Source organism: Oncorhynchus mykiss, chromosome 8, assembly GCF_057628025.1.
Source record: "Oncorhynchus mykiss isolate SJ-2025 chromosome 8, ASM5762802v1, whole genome shotgun sequence".
Lineage (NCBI taxonomy): Eukaryota > Metazoa > Chordata > Actinopteri > Salmoniformes > Salmonidae > Oncorhynchus > Oncorhynchus mykiss.
In genome coordinates this window covers 78954484-78974250 of record NC_143029.1, presented here as the reverse complement: position 1 = coordinate 78974250, position 19767 = coordinate 78954484, and the positions used below count along the sequence as shown (strand labels likewise).

At 44.3% G+C, this 19767-nt stretch overlaps 2 protein-coding genes across 5 annotated transcripts; one reads left to right on the top strand and one right to left on the bottom strand.

Moving 5' to 3' along the window:
* The first annotated feature begins 3260 nt into the window (after positions 1-3260).
* metap1d (methionyl aminopeptidase type 1D (mitochondrial)) lies at positions 3261-7884 on the top strand. Of its 4 annotated transcripts, none has more exons than XR_016482650.1 (9): positions 3261-3535; positions 4482-4642; positions 5024-5173; positions 5309-5458; positions 5540-5690; positions 5806-5903; positions 6166-6213; positions 6816-6894; positions 6992-7310. XR_016482650.1 is itself a non-coding variant. In XM_021613886.3 (9 exons), the coding sequence occupies exons 1-9, from the start codon at positions 3496-3498 to the stop codon at positions 7083-7085; spliced, it is 1026 nt and encodes a 341-aa protein (XP_021469561.2). In that variant the 5' UTR covers positions 3261-3495; the 3' UTR covers positions 7086-7884. The 4 variants fall into 4 exon arrangements, 2 of the variants coding, with proteins under 2 accessions (XP_021469561.2, XP_021469562.2); XR_016482649.1 differs by having other exon boundaries at positions 5267-5458; XM_021613886.3 differs by having other exon boundaries at positions 5267-5458; positions 5540-5703; positions 6992-7884.
* LOC149982141 (homeobox protein Dlx2b-like) lies at positions 7766-11049 on the bottom strand. The gene is made up of 3 exons (XM_090182689.1): positions 9984-11049; positions 8531-8712; positions 7766-8292 (listed from the first exon to the last, which is right to left on the bottom strand). The coding sequence occupies exons 1-3, from the start codon at positions 10267-10269 to the stop codon at positions 7969-7971; spliced, it is 792 nt and encodes a 263-aa protein (XP_090038815.1). The 5' UTR covers positions 10270-11049; the 3' UTR covers positions 7766-7968.
* Between the last annotated feature and the right edge of the window lie 8718 nt (positions 11050-19767).

The following is a 19767-nucleotide window of genomic DNA, read 5'->3' as shown; positions in this document are numbered from 1 at the left end:
GTCACTGACGTGATCTTCCTGTCTGGGTTGCCCCCCCCCCCCCTTGGGTTGTGCCGTGGCGGAGATCTTTGTGGGCTATACTCAGCCTTACCATCTCAGGATGGTAAGTTGGTGGTTGAAGATATCCCTCTAGTGGTGTGGGGGCTGTGCTTTGGCAAAGTGGGTGGGGTTATATCCTTCCTGTTTGGCCCTGTCCGGGGGTATCATCGGATAGGGCCACAGTGTCTACTGACCCCTCCTGTCTCAGCCTCCAGTATTTATGCTGCAGTAGTTTATATGTCGGGGAGCTAGGGTCAGTTTGTTATATCTGGAGTACTTCTCCTGTCTTATCTGGTGTCCTTTGTGAATTTAAGTATGCTCTCTCTAATTCTCTTTTCTCTCTTTCTCTCTCTCTCTCGGAGGACCTGAGCCCTATGACCATGCCTCAGGACTATCTGGCATGATGACTCCTTGCTGTCCCCAGTCCACCAAGCCTTGCTGCTGCTCAAGTTTCAACTGTTCTGCCTGCGGCTATGGAACTCTGGAACTACCTGTCCCAGACCTGCTGTTTTCAACTCTCTAGAGACAGCAGGAGCGGTAGACATACTCTTAATGATCGGCTATGAAAAGCCAACTGACCTTTACTCCTGAGGTGCTGACTTGCTGCACCCTCGACAACTACTGTGATTATTATTGTTTGACCATGCTGGTCATTTATGAACATTTGAACATCTTGGCCATGTTCTGTTATAATCTAATACTTTATATTTGAGATCCTTCAAAGTAGCCCCCCTTTGCCTTGATGACAGCTTTGCACAGTCATGACATTCTCTCAACCAGCTTCACCTGAAATGCTTTTCCAACAGTCTTGAAGGAGTTCCCACATATGCTGAGCACTTGTTGGCTGCTTTTCCCTCAGTTTGTGGTCCAACTCATTCCAAACCATCTCAATTGGGTTGAGGTCGGGTGATTGTGGAGACCAGGTCATCTGATGCAGTACTCCATCCCTCTCCTTTTTGGGCAAATAGCCCTTACACAGCCTGGTGGTGTGTTGGGCCACTGTCCTGTTGAACAAATAATAGTCCCACTAAGCGCAAACCAGATGGGATGGCATATTGATGCAGAATGCTGTGGAGCCATGCTGGTTAAGTGTGCCTTGAATTCTAAATAAATCACAGACAGTGTCACCAGCAACGCACCATCACACCTCCTCTTCCATGCTTCACGGTGGGAACCATACATGCGGAGACCATCGTTCACCTACTCTGCATCTCACAAAGACCGCTGCTGTTGGAAAGAAAAAACTCAAAATTGGACTCATCAGACCAAAGGACAGATTTCCAACGGCCTAATGTCCATTGTTCATGTTTCTTGGCCCAAGCCAGTCTCTTCTTATTATTGGTGTCCTTTAGTAGTGGTTTCTTTGCAGCAATTAGACCATGAAGGCCTGATTCACACAATATCCGCTGAACAGTTGATGATGAGATGTGTCAGTTACTTGAACTCTGAGAAGCATTTATTTGGGCTGCAATCTGAGGTGGAGTTAACTCTAATGAACTTATCCTGAACTTATCCTGCAGCAGAGGTAACTCTGGGCCTTCCTTTCCTGTGGCGGTCCTTATGAGAGCCAGTTTCATCACAGCACTTGATGGTTTTTGCGACTGCACTTGAAGAAAATGTAAAAGTTCTTGAAATGTTCCGTATTGACTGACTTTTATGTCTTAAAGTAATGATGAACTGTCGTTTTCTCTTTGCCTATTTGAGCTGTTCTTGCCATAAAATGGACTTGATCTTTTACCAAATAGGGCTATCTTCTGTATACCACCCCTACCTTATCACAACACAACTGATTGACTCAAACGGATTAAGAAGTTCATAAATTATTTTAAGAAGGCACACCTGTTAACTGAAATGCATTCCAGGAGCTTCCTCATGAAGCTGGTTGAGAGAAATCTAAGATTGTGCAAAGCTGTCATCAAGGCAAAGGGTGGCTACTTTGAAGAATATGAAATATAAAATACATTTTGATTTGTTTGCCCAGTTGCTCCTTTATAATACCAGAGACCAGTACACCCTACTGGACAAAAACCTTGCAGCACCTGGAATTCCCAGACAGTCTCCAATCCAAGTATTTACCAGGCCTGACCTTGCTTCTGACAACGGACGAGATTGGGCGTATTCAGGCTGGTATGGCCGTAAGCGAAGGAACGTGCACTCTATAAAAAGCTGATGAGCAGGCAGGGTGGCGCAGTGGTTAAGGGCGCTGTACTGCAGCGCCAGCTGTGCCATCAGAGTCCTGGGTTCGCGCCCAGGCTCTGTCTTAACCGGCCGCGACGGGAGGTCCGTGGGGCGACGCACAATTGGCCTAGCGTCGCCCGGGTTAGGGAGGGCTTGGTCGGTAGGGGTGTCCTTGTCTCATCGCGCACCAGCGACTCCTGTGGCGGGCTGGGCGCAGTGTACGCTAGCCAAGGTGGCCAGGTGCACGGTGTTTCCTCCGGCGCATTGGTGCGGCTGGCTTCCGGGTTGGATGTGCGCTGTGTTAAAGAAGAAGAAGAAGAAGCAGCGGCTTGGTTGGTTGTGTATCGGAGGACGCATGACTTTCAACCTTCGTCTCTCCCGTGCCCGTACGGGAGTTGTAGCGATGAGACAAGATAGTAGCTACTACACAATTGGATACTACGAAATTGGGGAGAAAAAGGGGTAAAAAAAAAATGAAAAAAGAAAAGCTGAAATAGATTTACAAGATTTAGATTTACAAGTGGGATGCACTGTTGAGCGCTACATCCCGAGGGGTTTGTGCTGATTGTACAGAGATTGTGACAGCTGGTTAAATAGCGTCCCTTGACAAGGCAAGAACAAGAGAAATGCAGTATTATTGTAAGGAGACTTATACTTGGAATACGGAGGAGTGGAGGAAAAAAGAGAGGTCTAAGAGAGAGAGGGAGGAAGACGGTGAGCTGGTTGGTTAAAAATGGTGGAAAAAAGGGAGATGGTTTGTTAAAGAAGAATGGTAGAAAGTGTAAGCAGAGTGAGTTTAAGACAGGAGGAGAAATGGAAGTGAATGAGGGCGAAGTATCGGAGGTGGTAGGTGTGGTGAATTTCTTGGAGCCTGAGGCTTGACAAGTTACAGGGTGTGTTAAGTGGTGGTGCCCCATCCTTTTTTTTTTGTGAGTATAGTATTAGATGGTAGGGTATTTGTAAAATTTAAGCAAGGTATAAGGGAATTTTACTCCAGTCCAGTAGGTGGCGGTAATGCAACATTTTGTTGGATGCCAACCGCCATTAAACCTCCTCGAAGAAGAAGGAATAGATCGTATTTCTCTCAAAGACATTCAGTATTTGATTGGTCAGTACATTCGACTGGGAGATGGACTGGAAAAATGGCAGTTCCCAAAGAAAAAATATATATGTGTGTGTGTGTGTTTGCTTGTCTTCAACATCATTTTATGGCCCTGAGTGAATCTATGCAAATCCAATCCATGACGTAAAGTAATTTGATCCTCCACTACAAACAATATGGCGGCGCCCAGTGGTGTTAAACTTCTATCAAGAGCAGGTAAGAATTCGCGAATAAGTCAATAATCAGATAACCATCAACCTATGTTGATCCGAAGATGGCGAATGAGCGATATAAAAACAATGCTTCTAATAGAACTTCAAATAAATAGATGACAACCTCTGAGAATTACTGATCAGAGGACGCTTGTTTCATAACGTGAGGTTGTCAGCTGTAATCTATATTGACAGTTGTGTAATTTAAATAAAACTACATGTCTCATTTGGATATACTTTAGACCTATGGGATTGGCAGGCTTGACGGCCTGTCAGGTGGGTGCTGTCTTTGGCGGATGCAAACAAACGTGGGGCGCCTGTCGTGTCTGCACCTTGCAGAAGTAGCCCTTGACGAAAGCTCTAGGATTAGTACCCTAACCTTTGCCATTAGGGTGGAAACCAGATGTACTATCCTTAGATCAGTTCCTGGGCAGAGCTGACATTTGCAAATGTTGTCTCAATTTGCTTTGAGTTGATTAATATAGGCCTTTACATGTCATATTGAGTCAAATCAATCAGTGTCAAAGTCACTTGACTTTCACGTGACTGATCAATTAGTTAAGCAGCCGGCAGACCATGAGTGGATGAGCTAATATTTAAAGATATTACTTTCTATTAGAACCCTCTCAGAGAGTCTATAATGGAATGGCTGTCTGTAGTCCAGAGTCATATAGATGTCTGGCGTGTCATAGTTATATTTTGACTACATTAAACCTTATTGGCTAATAATATTATCTTCGCTCTGTAATTGGTGGGAGTGTACCACTGAAATACTCCACAAAGACCCACAAGCAGTACTATTAGGTGATCATGTACTAGAGGAGAGCTGTTTTTGTGAGTGTGTTTAAAGTAAAAAAGTGATACTGTTTAGCAATTTTCATAATGGCAATCTAGGTGTTTCGTTTCCTTTTCAGTCTGATTTATCTGTATGTGTGTCTGTCTCTTTCCAGGATTGGGGGGTTTCCTCCAGAGGGTGTATGGTCTGTGGGGGTGTGGCTCACCCTGGGGTGTCCAATCCCAGCAGCACCGACAGTTCTTCTGGAGGAAGTGGAAGAGCTCTCGCAGTGTAGTCAGACCGGCTGTCGTCAGACCAGCCTACTCAGTGCCCAAGGTAGGTACAGTATGTACTCAATATCCCACAATGCATCACATATCTCGCTCTGCCAGTCACTGCCCAAGTTACAATGGATCACTTACCTCAAACATTGGGCGCGTTCAACATTGCAGCTGACTTGAATAGCGAGTCGAGACTGACTGATCTACAAATCACTTTGCATCATGAATAACTACTCAATATGATTTGTAGATCAGTCAGTCAATCACAATTTACCCAGGATATTTACCCAGGATATCAGTTTTGATGCTCTCAAACTTGTGATGCAATAAAATGACTGTCCTCTCCCCCCCTTCCCCATCTCACTCTTCCCCCTCCTTTTCTCTCTTCCTCCCTCGCTCTCCCTTTCTGTCTCATTCTTTCTCTGTCTGTCTGTAGCATATCCTGAGGCCTGACTATGTGAACAGTGGTCAGGTACCAGACTGGCCAGACTACATAGAGATCAAAGACCAGGAGCAGATCCAGGGCCTGACCAGAGCCTGCCAGCTAGCCAGACATATACTGCTGCTGGCCGGACGCAGTCTCAAGGTGTGTGTGTGTTATAGAGAGTAAGAGAGTGTGTCTGTCTGTTTGCTGACATTCCAAATTAATAACGTCATAGCTTTAACCTCTGACCCCCAGATTGGCATGATGACAGACGAGATAGATTTTATTGTCCACCAGGAGACGATTCGTCACAACGCGTACCCCTCTCCCCTGAGATATGGGGGGTTCCCCAAATCAGTCTGCACCTCTGTCAATAATGTGGTCTGCCATGGCATACCTGACACCCGACAACTGCAAGATGGCGACATTATCAACGTTGATGTGACTGTGAGTTTTACCCCCCTTCACATACACACACGGGCACGATCCACTGTTCCACATTCCTTACCACCCCAACCCCTTCATCAGGTCTATCTGGAGGGTTACCATGGTGACACTTCAGAGACGTTCCTGATTGGCTGTGTGGACGAGGTGGGGCGAAAGCTAGTGAAGACAGCCAGGAAGTGTAGAGATGAGGCCATTGCTGCCTGTAAACCTGGGGCTCCACTGTGTGTTATAGGTAACACTATCAGGTACACACACACACACACACACACACACACACACACACACACACACACACACAACCCCTTTGTTGTTTTGTATAATCTACTGGCCCTCTCTTCCTTCTACAGTGAAATAGCCCATTCCAATGGTTTCCATGTGTGTCCCTACTTCATTGGGCATGGCATAGGCTCCTACTTCCATTGCCATCCTGAGATCTGGCACCATGGTAAGAGTTGGTATCTCACAGCAATCCTACAGTTTTAGATGGTCCACTCATTCACCATTACCTAGAGTTAGGGTTGAAAAATTACAGGAACCTTTAATAAACTCTCTGGTTTTCCTGAAATCCCAGTTGAAGGAATAAGCAGGAAATCTAGACTCCAACCCGGATTTCTGCAAAACTGGGGAATTTATTGAAAGTTCCAGGAATTTTGCAACCCTACCTACAGTATTTTGACCTAAATATCACTTTCTCATTTATCTGACAGCTAATGCCAATGATATGACCATGGATGAAGGGATGGCCTTCACTATAGGTCAGTTACATGTCCAATGTCTGTCAGTGTATGTTAAAGGAAAACTCCACCCTAAAACTATCTTTTAGTATTTGTTTCATTAGTCCAATGTTGATATAGTCCCAAAATGTTTAGCAGCAGTCAACTTTCAAGATATACAACTTTAAAAATACAGACATAAAGCCAGTATGATGAATTTAGCATCTTATGATGAATATCTAGCTGCAGGTGTGTTAAAGGGATACTTCAGGATTTTTCCTTATTTCACCTTTTATCTATTTAACTAGGCAAGTCAGTTAAGAACAAATTCTTATTTTCAATGACGGCCTAGGAACAGTGGTTAACTTCCTTGTTCAGGGGCAGAAAGACAGATTTGACCTTGTCAGCTCGGGGATTCGATCTTGCAACCTTTCGGTTACAAATCCAACACTTTAACCACTACCTACCTACATAGTTTGTATGTCTCTACATCCAGTATGAAGGAAGTTGGAGGTAGAGCCAATGCTAACTAGTGTTCGCGCAATGACTGGAAGTCTACTAGCATGCTAGCAGATACCCATAGACTTCCAGTCATTGTGCCAAAATCCCGAAGTATCCCTTTAATGTTAAATCTGTGTATGCAGAGCCCATATTGATGGAAGGATCATCAGAGTTCAGAATCCTGAAGGACAAGTGGACAGCAGTGTCTGCAGACGACAAGAGGTAGGTCACTTACAGCCTACATACGACTGACATAAAGGGTTATAGCCCAAAGTGTCACTGATACCCCGGATTAACCTGTATGTGTGTGTGTGTTCAGGTCAGCCCAGTTTGAACACACAGTAGTCATCACCTCTGACGGTGTGGATATTCTCACCAAACTACCCGAGGAGGATGAGCCATCGCCAATATGAGTCTAATCACTCTTTTCAGATCAGCTGTTCACACCCCAGTCACATCAACATCTATGAAGAGGTAAAACACCAAATTGACCCAGGGTTAGCACCACAGAGAGACTAGAAAAACTGGGCATTGATATTGACTCAAATGAGACTGCACTAGTGCATTATTTTAGATGACCTGTGTAGAAAATACGTTTTATTATTTAAATAAAGCTTTAGTTCACATTTAATTAGAAACAGTGTCTATCTTTGAGTCATTAGCATATCATATTTTACCTTTCACTTTTTTTGTCTGACAAAATATTAGCAAACTATGTGGTCATTGCAATGTTACTTTAACACATTTGACTTTATGTTTCAGGAAATCAAATGAATTCTAATCTGGGGAGCACATTATTTTCTGATTGACGGCATCATAAGATTATCTTGTGTTAACGTTGTTAGGACTGCAAGGTTTGCAGAGTATCATACGTTCGCTGGACTGATTATGTCATGATGTTATTGATGCTGCGTTGTTTGGCTGCATGTGTGACGTATTCAGCCCTACTAATAGTCTCTGATCACATCAACCTCCAGCTCTACATTGTTAGTAATTTATTTAGTTTTTCCTCTAGACCAATTAGATACCGTGCTTTAGGTATTTCCACTAATTCTATTGAAGCGATGCCTTTTAAGTTCCTTAGGCCACATTCTTGTCATACGTACAATATGGCACATTTATTACACAATATTCAATATCAATGTTATTCTCAAACATACAGGAATTTGTTGAAATAAACTGGTCATAAACTGTTTATCTGCTAAATAAAAATTGCTCATATTCCTGCCAGGTGAAAGCAGAGTCCACACACAGATTTTCCCATTAGCAGGTTTTCATTATCTTTAGTCCTATATATCAATAAATTGAACCCACATCAACTGAAGGATTCTGTGGCTGATATAGTACTGGACTCTGCTGGGAGAGTGCCACAGAGTCTGTTGCTGAGTACCAAGAGTAGTTACTGTAAAAGGATGGGTTGCTTGGAGGGATACAGTTCTGCTCATTGCTTGAGCCTCCTGTCTCGGTAATACCATGGGGGGCCCAGTGCACCGTTGTAGCCTGAGGAGAGCTGCTGGACCTAGGGGAGTCACACGGGGTCTCCGGCTGTTCCAGTGGCATCTGGCCGTTTCTACATAGCTTCTTCAACTTTGAGCGACGGTTCTGGAACCAGATCTTCACCTGGGAGAGGAAGTATAGATGGTGTTTGAAATTCCAGTCGTACAAGCACACTGCTACCTCCAGACAAGTGCCTTACTACTCCAGACCTCTTGGCAGAAAGCGTAGTGCACTTGTATACAATACAATGCACTTACTGTACATATGAAATACATTTAGCATATAATGAAAATAATAATATTTGAAATCATAAATGATTATCATTGAAGTCCATCATGGTCAGAAAATGAACATGGTGCACCTGTGTCTGTGTGAGTCCCAGTGAAGCGGCCAGCTCCGCACGCTCAGGTAGCGCCAGATACTGCCTCGTTCGGAACCTGCACTGGAGCGCGCACAGCTGCAGGCTGGAGTAGATGGTTCTGGGCTTCCGGACTTTCTTTTGTTTTCCCTTTACCATTCGGACTTCTGGCTCCTTCTCTTTCTCTGAGAAAATGTGTATGACCATTAATAGTAGTACTATCATTGATTAACACAATGTATCCTGTAATATGATTAAAACAAAACCTGGCATAAAGAGCCAACACAATATTTCTGAAAAGTACAGTAATGACCAAATTATGGGTTAGTTATAAAAGGAGAGTATTACACGTTTGCGTACACATTTGGATTTGCATACAATTGATACATACACATTTAACCAAGATAAAATTAGTTTTATATTGAATATTCTGTGGATATTCTGTTTTCTCTCATCAATAGCTATTGGACCAAGCATGCCATGGTGATTTTTTTGGGGGGGGGGGGGGGGGGGGCTTTCATTCTTCAATGGCTCTTACACAAAGCATGCCATCACTAAAATTGTGTGGCACTCTCTTTTGCCTTCAGACCAGCCTCAATTCATTAGGGCATGGACTACAAAGTGTAGAAAGTGTTCCATAGGGATGCTGGCCCATGTTGACTCCAATGCTTCCCACACTTGAGTCAAGTTGGCTGGATGTCCTTTGGGTGGTGGATCATTCTTGATACACACAGGAAACTGTTGCGCTTGAAAAACCCAGCAGCGTTGCAGTTCCTGACACACTCAAACCGGTGAGCCTAGCACCTACTACCATACCCTGTTCAAAGGCACTTAAATATTTTGTCTTGCCCATTCACCCTCTGAATGGCACATGCACACAATCCATGTCTCCATTATCTCAAGGCTTAAAAATCCTTCTTCAACCTGTCTCTTCCCCTTCATCTACACTGATTAAAGTGGATTTAACAAGTGACATCAATAAGGGATTATAGTCTATGTCATGGAAAGAGCAGGTGTTCTTAATGTTTTGTACACTCAGTGTATTCTTCATCAGGTAGGATGGACAAAAATCCACCGCTTTTTATTTTGTCCAAATTATTATAAAACATTTTTTTTGGGGGGGGGGTCTTCAATAGCTCTTAAACAAAGCCTGCCATGACTATGAAAAGGATATATTCTGAATCAGGGGAGGATGGAGAAAAATCCACTTTTTATTTGTATAGAGCCGTGGATTTTTGTTTATCCTTCTCTGATTCAGAATATAACATTTTCATAGTCATGGCACGCTTGGTTCAATAGCTATTGATGAAATAAAACACAATTTCCACCAAATATCCAATATCAAACTACTTTTACCTCGGTCCACACTTAGGAGCAGACAAATAGTGGCATTCAATCAAGGGCACAGCCACATTCAAATCAACAAATAGTGAAATACTGTGATAATGTTGCCCACCTGTGTCCGTGGTGAGAGGTGAAGAGCCCATATAAGATCCGTAACAACCGTAAGAGGTGGGGAACCCAAACTCATACATCCCGGAACTGTAGAGACCGTTATTCCCATTATATTCCAGCAAAGAATGAGAGTCAAACTTCAGCTGGCCATGCGGTGGATCCGAACAGTGTCCGGTTGGTTGGTTAGGGAAGAAGTTGCATCCTGTAGCCCTTGAAATGGGTAAGATTTGAGATTCCTTTGAGTCGTGCATGGTGTAGTGAATCGAGGTAGTCTGAGTTGATTGCATAGCTGTGTCAGCAGTCTGTAAAACTCCAGTTATGGCACCATAACGCTATGCAGACCTGCAAACAACTGCCGAAATTAAGTCTTTTAGGATAATATTTCTATTCCATTCTATTCTAAAAGTAGTTCTCCAAGGTAATTGTCCACTGTCTAAGTCTCCAATGATTGCCTACACGTGGCAAATTATGATCAAATAGCCCACTGTTATCATGAGAGTTTACCGTTTATCTGTTTCTACTCTATAGCCTAGATATGTTGGAGTGGTGTCATCTCCTATTCAAGCCATGGAATGACTGAAGCTTCAGGTGTCTGCTCTTCAGGATGAGACGGTCTGGTCTGACGTGAACCAGGAGACTGATGGGTGGGCAAGAAGCCAAAGAAAAATCCCCTTGACTGTGACACCTTGTATACCTTAATACCAATTCATGTTATCAGGATTCAATACCCTTATTATACAATCTGTTATTATGACAAAGGTTTTATATATTTTGTAGTTTTTTTGTTTTGTTATAACTTTTTCACTTTTTTTTCAGCTTTTTTGTAAGCTTTTGGATATTTGTTTCGCCCTCAGTACGCTCAACTCGCACTCACCTTCGGATCAGCGAGAGGTTATGGCGCCATCTGGGGGTCTTTGTGTGATGTTGCTACAACCCGGCAGACAACATACCAATAGTCTACTCCACCTTACACACTTCATAATTACCAACGGCGCCAGTGCTCACCCACACAGGCGAGCAAAACAACCATTAAGGGTGACTGAGGGTATATTTACACTGTCTATGTGTGCCCACCACGCATTAAGGCTTACCTCTGACTCCACTGTAAATATAAATCATGATCTTGAGACCACAGCAGCAGCTGCAAGTGGGGTATAGGCTAGGCTGTGTCTCAATAGTCTGAAGTTGCTTCCTCTCCTTCCTCTGCCTTTATCTGAAAACACAGGCTAGTTGAAAGCGCACCATTAATATATCATCACCTGTCCATATGAAGACTATCAATATGGACCCCTCCATTTCCTTTACTTCACATTAGTGTTGAGTCATGGGGGACATTTTTACTGTACTTGATAACCACATGGCCACTAGATGGCCTTGCACGGCTCTTTATGTACAGCGTGTAGCCTTAGTAATAACAGTATCCCTGTATGCATAAAAGCCAAGGCCCTTTACCAACATGTCAGGAGCGTTATGGCACTTGTGGTAGTGCACTAGCTATATTTCCGCAGGGTCACTGGTTCAAACCCAGCTCTGGCTGTCGCCACAGTGTGTTGTTTAGGAGGAAGATAAACGCAAACATAACATTTACTGCTATTACATTGTCAAAGTAATGTAAGCCACACTGATGCCTCAATGGAAATGTCTAATTATGAAATGTTAGATACTTTAGCTGTATTGTTCTGTAGTCGTAGTGTTCTTCGTTTTTAAATTTGTGTTGCTGTTCTTGTCTTTTGGTGTTCAGTATTATTTCATGTTTTGTGTGGACCCCAGGAAGAGTAGCTGCTGCTTCTTCAACAGCTAATGGGATCTGAATAAAATCATGAATCATAAAATGACATTTCAAATCAAGGTTTACAGTTATCAAGAAACACCAAGAATCTTTGGCAGGGCAAATTCCTGGAATAGGTAAGAGGCAGTTGGTGCATTCTTCATCTGTTTGTATGTATTTGATAATGAAGTATTTTTTAAAATGAATTACCTATCCAATATTTAATCAAAGAAGAGCTGGCTGGGTGTGATGTGAAAGTTTTGCTTTGACCTGGTATAGACAATCCATACAGTATGTTTATATTATCCCTATAGTACAGTGTTGTGTAAAATAACTCCACTTTGAGGCTATTGTAGCCAGACTTAAGCATTTGAGAGAAACTCCTTTCCCCCTGGGTGTGTTTGTTCCTAGTGCCAGTGTGCCAGTCACGAGGGTGTGTTATTCCTGTGGGAATGGCAGGATCAAAGGAAGTAGATATATTGCTCGTTTGTCCTCTCTGTGCAGATTCACTCATCTCAATATCGTAGGGATCCATGCTTCTTCATCTGCATTGTTTGCTCTCTGGGGTTTTAGGCTCGGTTTCTGTATAAGCACTTTGCAACAACTACTGATGTAAATGCATTTCACTGATTGATTTGGTGATGCTCAGTTAACTGTATATCAGGTGATTTATAGAACAGATGATCAGATTTATCTAGGCGACACCTTGCTAAGGAGAAGCATAATTCCCTTCTGCTGAAAAGACAGGATGCACAAAGAAGGAGTGAAGTGGATGATTGAGTAGATAATATGAATACATATCAGATGTTGCTGATGTTTCAGCATTGCCTGTCTCAAAAGAAGCTTTAATCCAACTGTGTCAGCTGATGCAATGCTCGTTGAAACAGTTTAGAACAAACTTCCTGAACCGCTGTACCATAGCAAGACATTCTTTTCATACTTATTATATTTTCTGGGCAATCAACCTGGTCTCATAGACTTGATGTAACTTTTTAAACGTAAATCTGGTACACTCAAATGAGTATGATATGTTACGTTTGGTATAGTTAGATAAAACAGAAGGTGACTTAATAAATCTGGTACACTCAAATGAGTATGATATGTTACGTTTGGTATAGTTAGATAAAACAGAAGGTGACTTAATAAATCTGGTACACTCAAATGAGTATGATATGTTACGTTTGGTATAGTTAGATAAAACAGAAGGTGACTTAATAAATCTGGTACACTCAAATGAGTATGATATGTTACGTTTGGTATAGTTAGATAAAACAGAAGGTGACTTAATAAATCTGGTACACTCAAATGAGTATGATATGTTACGTTTGGTATAGTTAGATAAAACAGAAGGTGACTTAATAAATCTGGTACACTCAAATTAGTATGATATGTTACGTTTGGTATAGTTAGATAAAACAGAAGGCAAATAAGGCAAATTAAAACCAAATCAACATTTTATTTCTAACATGTGAATATGTACGTGTGAATATGTATGTAAATGAGACATTTCTGCATTTCATTTTTAATACATTTGCACAAATGTCTAAAAACATGTCCCCCCCAACAATGCACTGCTCAAAAAAATAAAGGCAACACTTAAACAACACAATGGAACTCCAAGTCAATCACACTTCTGTGAAATCAAAGTGTCCACTTAGGAAGCAACACTGATTGACAATACATTTCACATGCTGTTGTGCAAATGGAATAGACAACAGGTGGAAATTATATGCAATTAGCAAGACACCCCCAATAAAGGAGTGGTTCTGCAGGTGATAACCACAGACCACTTCTCAGTTCCTATGCTTCCTGGCTGATGTTTTGGTCACTTTTGAATGCTGGCGGTGCTTTCACTCTAGTGGTAGCATGAGATTGAGTCTACAACCCACACAAGTGGCTCAGGAAGTGCAGCTCATCCAGGATGGAAAATCAATGCGAGCTGTGGCAAGAAGGTTTGCTGTGTCTGTCAGCGTAGTGTTCAGAGCATGGAGGCGCTACCAAGAGACAGGCCAGTACATCAGGAGACGTGGAGGAGGCTGTAGGAGGGCAACAACCCAGCAGCAGGACCGCTACCTCCACCTTTGTGCAAGGAGGAGCAGGAGGAGCACTGCCAGAGCCCTGCAAAATGACCTCCAGCAGGCCACAAATGTGCATGTGTCTGCTCAAACGGTCAGAAACAGACTCCGTGAGGGTGGTATGAGGGCCCGACGTCCACAGGTGGGGGTTGTGCTTACAGCCCAACACCGTGCAGGACGTTTGGCATTTGCCAGAGAACACCAAGATTGGCAAATTCGCCACTGGCGCTCTGTGCTCTTCACAGATGAAAGCAGGTTCACACTGAGCACATGTGACAGACGTGACAGAGTCTGGAGACGCCGTGGAGAACGTTCTGCTGCCTGCAACATCCTCCAGCATGACCGGTTTGACGGTGGGTCAGTCATGGTGTGGGGTGGCATTTCTTTGTGGGGCCGCACAGCACTCCATGTGCTCACCAGAGGTAGCCTGACTGCCATTAGGTACCGAGATGAGATACTCAGACCCCTTGTGAGACTATATGCTGGTGCGGTTGGCCCTGGGTTCCTCATAATGCAAGACAATGCTAGACCTCATGTGGCTGGAGTGTGTCAGCAGTTCCTGCAAGAGGAAGGCATTGATGCTATGGACTGGCCCGCCCGTTCCCCAGACCTGAATCCAATTGAGCACATCTGGGACATCATGTCTCGTTCCATCCACCAACGCCACGTTGCACCACAGACTGTCCAGGAGTTGGCGGATGCTTTAGTCCAGGTCTGGGAGGAGATCCCTCAGGAGACCATCCGCCACCTCATCAGGAGCATGCCCAGGCGTTGTAGGGAGGTCATACAGGCACGTGAGGCCACACACACTACTGAGCCTCATTTTGACTAGTTTTAAGGACATTACATCAAAGTTGGATCAGCCTGTAGTGTGGTTTTCCATTTTAATTTTGAGTGTGACTCCAAATCCAGACCTCCATGGGTTGATAAATTTGATTTCCATTGATCATTTTTGTGTGATTTTGTTGTCAGCACATTTAACTATGTAAAGAAAAAAGTATTTAATAAGAATATTTCATTCATTCAGATCTAGGATGTGTTATTTTGTGTATTTTGTGTATTTTATTTTGAATTCAGCCTGTAACACAACACGTTGTGCAATAAGTAGGGGGGGTAGGGTGAGGTTTTGGGAGGGAGAGGGAGGGAGGGGTAACTGCAGGGCAGGGAGGGGTAGGGTGAGGTTTTGGGAGGGAGGAGTAACTACAGGGGGTAGGGAGTGGTAGGGTGAGGTTTTGGGAGGGAGAGGGAGGAGTAACTACAAGGTTAGGGAGGGGTAGGGTGAGGTTTTGGGAGGGAGGGGTAACTACAGGGTAGGGGGGGTAGGGTGAGGTTTTGGGAGGGAGAGGGAGGAGTAACTACAAGGTTAGGGAGGGGTAGGGTGAGGTTTTGGGAGGGAGGGGTAACTACAGGGTAGGGAGGGGTAGGGTGAGGTTTTGGGAGGGAGAGGGAGGAGTAACTACAGGGTAGGGAGGGGTAGGGTGAGGATTGGGAAATAGAGGGAGGAAAAACAATAAGGTAAGGTTAGGGAGGGGTAGGGTGAGGTTTTGGGAGGGAGAGGGAGGGAGGGGTAACTACAGGGTAGGGGGGGTAGGGTGAGGTTTTGGGAGGGAGAGGGAGGAGTAACTACAAGGTTAGGGAGGGGTAGGGTGAGGTTTTGGGAGGGAGGGGTAACTACAGGGTAGGGAGGGGTAGGGTGAGGTTTTGGGAGGGAGAGGGAGGAGTAACTACAGGGTAGGGAGGGGTAGGGTGAGGTTTTGGGAGGGAGAGGGAGGAGTAACTACAGGGTAGGGAGGGGTAGGGTGAGGTTTTGGGAGGGAGAGGGAGGAGTAACTACAAAGTAGGGGGGGGGGTAGGGGGAGGTTTTGGGAGGGAGAGGGAGGGAGGGGTAACTACAGGGTAGGGAGGGGTAGGGTGAGGATTTGGGAGGGAGAGGGAGGAGTAACTACAGGGTAGGGAGGGGTAGGGTGAGGTTTTGAGAGGGAGGAGTAACTACAGGGTTAGGGAGGGGTAGGGTGAGGTTTTGGGAGGGAGAGGGAGGAGTAACTACAGGGTTAGGGAGGGGTAGGGTGAGGGTTTGGGAGGGAGAGGGAGGGAGGGGTAACTACAGGGGTAGGGAGGGGTAGGGTGAGGTTTGGGGAGGGAGAGGGAGGAGTAACTACAGGGGTAGGGTGAGGTTTTGGTAGGGAGAGGGAGGGAGGGAGGAGTAACTACAGGGTTAGGGAGGGGTAGGGTGAGGTTTTGGGAGGGAGAGGGAGGAGTAACTACAGGGGTAGGGTGAGGTTTTGGGAGGGAGAGGGAGGTGTAACTACAGGGGTAGGGTGAGGTTTTGGGAGGGAGAGGGAGGGAGGAGTAACTACAGGGTTAGGGAGGGGTAGGGTGAGGTTTTGGGAGGGAGAGGGAGGAGTAACTACAGGGGTAGGGTGGGGTTTTGGGAGGGAGAGGGAGGAGTAACTACAGGGTTAGGGAGGAGTAGGGTGAGCTTTTGTGGGGGAGAGGGAGGGAGGAGTAACTACAGGGTTAGGGAGGGGTAGGGTGAGGTTTTGGGAGGGAGAGGGAGGAGTAACTACAGGGTTAGGGAGGGGTAGGGTGAGGTTTTGAGAGGGAGAGGGAGGGAGGAGTAACTACAGGGTTAGGGAGGGGTAGGGTGAGGTTTTGGATTGCGCTCGGGGAAATAATGTCTCTCTCTGCATGTTGGAACAGCTCCTCTGCTCTCTTCTCTGTTGTCTCTGGTCCCTTTCCATCCCTGACTCAGGGAGCTGTAAACCAACGGAATGTCACACACACACATTTTTAGATTCACAATATCTTTAGGGTGTGTCTGTCAATGCTGTGAAGAAGTGTTTGCTCAAGGTGGGTCACTAATAATTCCTCTAGGATGACAGTCTATTTAGTATGTTATGGGTAGAAGCATGATTTTTGTCCATTCCAAAAACCTTTTGGTCCAACTGTGTTTTGACCTCGTCGCTGACCCCTGCACACTCAGTAGTATGGGTAAACATATGTTCTTTTCACACACTGGAATCTATGTACAGTTGCGCACAAGCCCTGTGCATACTGCTTACTGTGTACTGAGTACGGAATACTGCATATGAAATACTGAATACTGCATGCTTAAGCTCAATATGATCCATATGACAGAGCCAGGCCATGTACGGTATGTGTCTATCTCCATATGACAGGGGGAGGATTAAGAGAGGATGTTCCCTGTCTCATACCTAGCTGCTCTAGGCAGGAGAAGGTGCACAGTCCCCACTATGTGGAGGGGTCACCATCTACAGAATTAGGAACAAGTAGAACAGATATTCACTGCGCTGTTCCATGATACGTCAAAAGGCAGCTCAATGTTACTGTGCATTTAGGACTATGCTAGATATGGTCTTTTCTCCCAAATGAGGATAAGGGGGATTAGGTGTAACACACAAATACAGTATGCACACATGCACAAACACACACACTCCCACACGGTAGGCGGAGTGTGAAGAATGGAGATTATAGGAACGTTATGAGTGACTGTCCCCTGAGGATTAACATGCCCAACTAGAGGGGATGTCTGTCTGTCTGTCTACCCGTCTGTCTGTATGATCTCAAACCGCTAATGAAAGATAATTCTCCACCCATCAAATGTTAAATAATGAATAAATATATCAGACATTCGCAGTACAGTTGTGTATATGGTGCATGGTAGAAATGTGTGTCTGAGTCTGTGTGTTAGTCATCCTGTGATATCACATCTACCTGAGACTGCCCTTGGTCTCCATGGTGATCCATGGAATCCTTGGTCGTCGTAGTTACTGGACATTCTGGGGGACTTCTGTGGGCAGGTACTGATTAAAAACATGTGTACTGTGTGTGTATGTGTGAGTGTGAGTGAAAGAGTGAGAGCTCTGTAGGTAGGGTGTGTCTGCAGATGGGATAACCTCTCCTTTCCAGTCAGAACATACCGTAATGAGGACACACCACCTTGATCTGACTATGTTGTGAGAGTACAGAACCTGTGGGCAGGTTGAGGCAAGTGTGAGTGTCTGACAGTCGCCAGATACACATTCACTCATCCTTCTGTCAGAACACCCACACATGCACAGTCACATGCCAAGGGGAACGTCCAGTTCATTAAGAGCATGGGGGGTTGGCCTGTTGACCATAACATTTAGCCTGCAAAGAGCCTGTCTCTAAAGGGTGTGTACAGGCCACATGCGTTGTCATTGGACTGATGGATTCTGGGTACTAACTCCTAAACTTGGGATAAGGTTAATTATCAGGTATAACTTGGGATAAGGTTAATTATCAGGTATCCTATTGAAATATTGAGTGCTTAGGTTTAGAAGGGCTACACCAGAAGTTAATGGTTATCTGTAGGAGGAAGGTATATAGGAGAAAGGGTTAAATATCAGTGCTTAGGTTTAGAAGGGCTACACCAGAAGTTCATGGTTATCTGTAGGAGGAAGGTATATAGGAGAAAGGGTTAAATATCAGTGCTTAGGTTTAGAAGGGCTACACCAGAAGTTCATGGTTATCTGTAGGAGGAAGGTATATAGGAGAAAGGGTTAAATATCAGTGCTTAGGTTTAGAAGGGCTACACCAGAAGTTCATGGTTATCTGTAGGAGGAAGGTATATAGGAGAAAGGGTTAAATATCAGTGCTTAGGTTTAGAAGGGCTACACCAGAAGTGAATGGTTATCTGTAGGAGGAAGGTATATAGGAGAAAGGGTTAAATATCAGTGCTTAGGTTTAGAAGGGCTACACCAGAAGTGAATGGTTATCTGTAGGAGGAAGGTATATAGGAGAAAGGGTTAAATATCAGTGCTTAGGTTTAGAAGGGCTACACCAGAAGTGAATGGTTATCTGTAGGAGGAAGGTATATAGGAGAAAGGGTTAAATATCAGTGCTTAGGTTTAGAAGGGCTACACCAGAAGTGAATGGTTATCTGTAGGAGGAAGGTATATAGGAGAAAGGGTTAAATATCAGTGCTTGTGTGAACATGTCTTCGTCCAATGCAGCTGTATTCATCCTCTGGGAAGGATAAACGTGGTTTAACCTTTCATAGTGTCCTTACAGTTTTTACTCTGAGAATTATAACTTAATAAGATCATTTGAAGTGAGAGCACTGTCATTGTTAAACCAAACCAACTCAGTGAAAGTAAGTTACTGTTAGGGTACAAAAATCCAGTAATTTTGCAATTCACTTCTGGTGTAGCCCTTTCTCGAAAACCAGGACATTTGGGGAAAGTTACTGGATTTTTGCAACCCTAGTTACTGGAAACTACTTAAGAGAAGAGACTGGGTTTATTACAGGGTGTGGTTAGAGATTGAGAGAAGATTTACGCCTGGAAAAACAAGTCATAGTGATATATTTAAGAAGGGTAGGGGGGGGATATAGCAAGTATGTGGATGAGGAACACATCATGCATGCACACACATGCAAACACACCCTCATACAGAGGTAGGATTTTAATTTGAACCAGTTTGTTACAGCATGAAAATAATCCTGCAGCAACAGAACATGTGAATACATTTTTTTGCTTCAGAAGCCTTTTTAAACATTACAAACTTCAGAAGCCTTTTTAAACCTCAAATACACCACGAGTCCTGCTGCAACAGGCTGATCAAATTAAGATCCTACATCTGTAGTCACTAGCTACCAATGACCTGAATCTGTCAGTAGAGGAATGAATATTGCATGCTCTCCCTCATTCAGATTACCTGTTGCATGTCCTCTGTTCTTAGATGGATTGATCAGCAGGAGCACACCTGGACATTCCCCCAAAACAAACAACACACACACACACACACACACTCTTACTTACTTACTTCAGCCCTCAGAGGGTGGGGGGGGGGGGGGGGGTGGGGGGGGGGGGGGGTAGGTCTCACTGATGTGTTTGGGGCTTGTTTGCAGCGAGCATAGTCCTGTGTGGTGTGAAGAGATCACCCTTGAGACCTAAAGG